Here is a 5151-nt window from a genome sequence, read left to right on the forward strand (position 1 = left end):
CTCAGCAGTAGCCACATTATAGTTGTAGTACACACAACATAAGGAAATACTTACTTGACTATCTTGAGCATGTTCTCCATTCCCCCATCTGAACTTACTGTGACATTTCTGTAATTTGCGTTTGTTTTCAACATAATCAGAGGACATAGCTAAAATAAGGTTGCACAACAAATCGTTTACACATTGTTCAAAGTCCACACTATGTAAAAGCACCAAGACAAATAGACACAATATACGAGATAGAAGAAATGTCAGCCTTGGGAGTAATAGAGTATCATTGACATCGAGGCTTGAACAATACCATTATACAGGTAGAGGAACTTGGAAGTGAAGGAATAGAAAACTATAATATCTAATATTTAGACAACAAAAAAATAATAATATCGAATCAACTATAATCTACGTGGCAGTCCATAGTTATGGAATGTCCTAATCATCCCATCCAAGCTCGCCGTCACGATGACCAGCCTCCACGCCTCGGCAAAATCAAACTCGCCGACGGGGAGGGTAGTACTATCGTAAATTCCTACATTCATCAGTAGCTTCTCCTCCGGCCACGTGGCGGTAACACGGCTGGAGCGAGACAATCTCCCGGAGCTCTGTAATTGTCTCAGCGCTCGCCCTGATTCAGCCGCTTTCCATACTTCCATTCCCGGCGGAGTCCAAGCCGCCGCCGCGGATACACCCGGCGAGTGAAAATACTCGAAAGAACTCGACGATTCCGCGCGATTCTTCGCCGGGAAACCATCGTTGTTCCAGAGATAGATTCCGAGACCTCGTCGGACTGATAAAATATGTTTTCCGGCGGAAGAAACAAACGACGCCGACGACTGTCTCCCATATTTCGACGGAGCTGAAATATAAAAATCTCAAGAAAATCAAAACAGACGAAATCAAGAATTGTAAAAAAAAATAAGAAGACGACTAAGATGATTCAAGTTTCTACCTTTGAATTTGTGAAAGATTTGAGCTTTATCAAATACTCGAACTTTCGAATCGTCGGAAGATACCATTACTCTCTCGGAGCTTCCAGGACAAAACTCCACCGCGGTGATTCTATTCCGTCCCCGGATAAGAATCTGTTCATCCATCATCACATCGTTGCCTGAGATTTGATAGAACCTACAAGTTCCGGTGATGCAACCAACAACGAACCCCTGAAGCAAGAACAGAGCAAATCTCAGTGATGATGATGATATTTGGAATAAAGAAGAGAGAGAGACAGTGAATGAGAAATTTTACATTTCCGTTTGGTTGGTAACAAATCGCAGAAATGGAATCATGGAGATCGGTCCAAGCGACGACTCTCTCTTCTGACAAACCCCAGATTCGAGCTTTTCCATCTATTGATCCACTTATGAAGTTGTTCTTATTTACAGGATTGAATTGAACACAAGTCACTGTATTTGGAAAGACAAAAAAGCAACAAACAGTAGTGAGTAAACAAAACGTTTTTGCAAAGATTTGAGAACAAAGAAAAACAAGTTATTACCGTAGTTGTTATGATGGAAGACATGAAGACATTGATCACAACCAATACTCCATAACCGAACTGTCTTGTCCTTAGAAGCTGAAAGAAGCAACTGCAAAGCCCAAAAAAACCAAAGAAAGATTCATAAGTAATGAAACAATGAAAGAGATTTTAACAAACGACCAAACAAACTAACACACTCACGTTTGAGTCTGACCATGCTAAGTCCAAAACATCTCCGGTATGACCATAAAGTTCTTGAAACGGTGTTTCTTCTATATGAAAAGCTTTCTGAGGAAACAGAACTAATGCTTCTTGTTGGCTTATTGGTTCTTGTTGTCGCATAAAAGAGGCGAGTAAAGAATCCGATAGCGTGATTCGCCATATCTTTACAACTCCATCTTCGCCTCCTGTTGCTAAGTATTTACCATCAGGACTAAACTTCAATGTCCATATTTTCCCATTGTGTCCATCTATCTTTTGTACTATGTAAGTTGCAGATAACTCTACATGACTCTTCTTATTAGTCTTCACCTTCACTTTGCTCATCGTCGCTTCACTCGATTTGTTGTATTTGAAATCTTTCTCCTTTTCTCCTGCAAAGCAATTGAACAACCACTTCTTCGAGCTTTTCTTGCTGAAACTCCGAGATGGACTTACAGAAGCACTGGTTGAGATCTCTTCTGAATCATCATCATCATCCTCTCCGTCTAGTTCCTCATCATCAGACATTGAAGTGGTTGATCCATAATTCTCCTCTCTAACACAACACTGCAACTCGTTATCACATAGAGATGAATCTGAAGAAGAACTAGTAGTAACCTCATCGCTTGTCATCCTCTCCAAACTCATGGACTCAAATCTCTCTTCTACTAATAAACCCATTCTCTTGAGAAACCTTTCACGACGCTCCTCAACACTAACTGGCACACCTGACCAAACTAGAAACCCTGCTTCTTCTTCTTTCTCTACTACTACTAGTTGTTCACCAACAGACAAAACATCGGATGAATCAAAGAACACATCATCAACAACTTCACTTCTTCCCACCACACTCATCATTTCAATCACAACTTGCAAAAAAAAAAACTAAAAAAGCTTCTTCCTTTTTTCCTTTATATATAACCTTCTTCTTGTAGCCTCAACGCAGTACACGGACCGTAAACTCCTCAATGTTTAAACCTAAGACCAAAAGTGTGAAACCAAATCTTCCATTAGAAACAACAAAAAACTAACCCGACTCAATTCTCTGAACTTGCATAAATCGATGTGAAATGTTCATTCACTACAAAGGTACTAACTTAAGGATAATATATAGAACAGAAAAAGACGGTTCCTGAAACTATGGAAGTGAATAGAATAATCAAAAGCCTCTAACTAAAAGTGAGTACCTTTGTCTCAGTAAGAAGCAATGAAGTCAAATTCGGAATTGGGTTTTGATTTGATGTTCTTTCTTCAAATCTCGGCAAGGTTTGTTATTGTTATATCATCCCGTGTGTGAGGGCCTAGGGGAGATGTAAAAATAGACAGAACATTCACGTTATGTGTCTTCACAGAGTGAGTAGGTTGGGTTCATCAATGGCGGCCCAATGAGAATCTCTGAGATATTTTTTGACGGCGAAGTGGCCGCGATCCAGGAGACAGGAGACAATTAACACCTCTTACTCCCCCGACCAATCTCTCAGACTCTTTTACTCTGTTTCTGTTTTTGTGCCCCTTTTTTTATTTATTTCGGGTTTTATGTCTCTTCTGCAACAACGGCGAATTAAAAAGAAAAAACTTTTTAGAATCAGAATCATGTTTATTATTGCGCAGAACAAACTAGAAGACACGGTTGTCGAAATAACCCGGATTAAGTAATTAATTTACCTTTACCTGCAAAATTGGAAAAATTCTTACTTTACTTTACGTTCTTTCTGACAATTTTTAGCTGTTTAAACAAAAAAATACACTTAACATTTTAGCTAATTTAGTCCTTTTTATTTTTCCAGGAAATATTACAATTCTGAAAAAAATAAGTGGGGTTATTGGTTTGAGATTGGAATAAAGTTTTAAAGATTTTAAATGTTAGGTAGAATATGTTGTTGTTATTAGATCAAGATTTTGTTAAACTATGTTAAAATTCAATGTTATTAGTTTGTGATTTGTAAAATGTCATTTAAAATCTTAATAAATTTGGGTTATTGGATTCAGATTTTTATAAAGTCACTAAAAATTTTGTGTTATTCAATTAAAACAAAAGAATCTAGTATTGTTAATGAATTCAATTATTCTATTATTGGTTCATAATTTTAAACATTTTCTTTACAAAACAAAGTCATGGGAAGTATTACAAAAATACAGAGATTGTTGGAAGCATTTTACAAGATTTTATAAAACTAATTAACAAAATTTTCTAGCAATTTTTAACAATGTTTCACTTATTCACTTTTAAGTAATTATCTCGTATATTCGGTAAAATGAAAAGAAAAAAAAAAAGAGTGTAATGAGTGGTTGTGATCTAAAACTATACTAGAAGACTTCTATACATCGGATATGCTTACTGACCCTTTTTTTTTTTTGACAGTGAATGTAATACGTTTTATGATGATGTTTGCGTGAGACAGTGAATTGGGTATGTTTTGTGTAAATTTACCACATAAATGACATTTCGTTTTCACCTTTATTACTACTGCTGACGCAATTCGTCCTATTTTAAACAAAGTAGTAAATACATGCTTTTTCTTCTTCTTTTTCCATGGACATAATTTGTAAATTGTACTAATGGAGATGGTATATTCTACAGATCGTAACTTTTCTGTACCGGTAGTGAAATAAATTATGAAGAAAACAAAATATTTTTCAATCTTTTTTTTTTTTATATATAACTGAAATATCAGATTTCTCGTTTGTTTTTTTTTGAGTGACAAAAACCATTTAGATAGTAGCTGATCATGATGTTAGATATTGAAGCTCGGTCGCATTTGGGGATCAATAAATTAGCGCTGCATTCAACATCACTATGTTTTAGTGTTTTACCATATATATTCATCAGTTGAGTTTCGTTTACAACTTGTTTGTAAATTTATAATGTGATGTCATTCTTAAGTATTTGTAACATTAATTATTTCAATGTAGTGACAGTGAGCAAATGGCAGTAGTTTTCGTGTTAGAGGTGTATACAAAAAGAAGTATGTAATCCCTCTTATTTTTACGTGGTCAGGTTTTGATATATATATATATATATATATATATATATATTAAAAAAAAGTTATGGAATCAGCCATTTCCTTCAAGTAACCCTTGTTCGTTAGAACAGTTACTAATGCATCATTTTATCCAATCATATTCATATGTATTAAAACTATAAACAAGAATGTGAATGTTCGTATATACATTTAACGGAATATATCTATATAGAGACTATAGTACGATACCTGCGTAAGAACATGAGCAAGTAATCTTGACTGTAGTTTTGGACTCAAGTTGAGCTCTAACTATGCAACAATGGCGGAATCTTCAAAAGTTAGAAAGTGACTTATAGAGAGAGAAAGAGAGCGCTCGCTCATGTATGTAATGTAACATTAGTCGTCGACGATATGGGCTTATATAGTTATATATATGTATATTGTATATAGGCATGAGGTATCTATACAAATGTATATCTGATGAGCAATAAATAAATATTATTACAAAAGTTA

The 5151-nt window shown here is 35.4% G+C and overlaps 1 protein-coding gene across 1 annotated transcript; it reads right to left on the reverse strand.

The window, feature by feature from the left end:
• Positions 1-240: 240 nt before the first annotated feature.
• On the reverse strand, positions 241-3310 carry LOC104758185 (uncharacterized). Its single transcript, XM_010481012.2, has 6 exons — positions 2863-3310; positions 1676-2653; positions 1493-1583; positions 1243-1400; positions 947-1157; positions 241-853 (listed from the first exon to the last, which is right to left on the reverse strand). Exons 2-6 carry the CDS (start codon positions 2531-2533, stop codon positions 393-395), a joined length of 1779 nt encoding a protein of 592 aa, XP_010479314.2. The 5' UTR covers positions 2534-2653; positions 2863-3310; the 3' UTR covers positions 241-392.
• Positions 3311-5151: the final 1841 nt, after the last annotated feature.

Source organism: Camelina sativa, chromosome 17, assembly GCF_030686135.1.
Source record: "Camelina sativa cultivar CO46 ecotype springtype chromosome 17, ASM3068613v1".
NCBI lineage: Eukaryota > Viridiplantae > Streptophyta > Magnoliopsida > Brassicales > Brassicaceae > Camelina > Camelina sativa.

What these genes read in the sequence shown, in the direction of transcription:
- LOC104758185 (XM_010481012.2), bottom strand. Translation starts at nt 2,533, where the DNA reads ATGATGAGTGTGGTGGGAAGAAGTGAAGTTGTTGATGATGTGTTCTTT. An exon ending in TAGCATGGTCAGACTCAAAC is followed by an intron (nt 1,584 to 1,675) that starts GTGAGTGTGTTA and finishes TGGGCTTTGCAG; the next exon opens with TTGCTTCTTTCAGCTTCTAA. An exon ending in AATCTTTCACAAATTCAAAG is followed by an intron (nt 854 to 946) that starts GTAGAAACTTGA and finishes TTTATATTTCAG; the next exon opens with CTCCGTCGAAATATGGGAGA.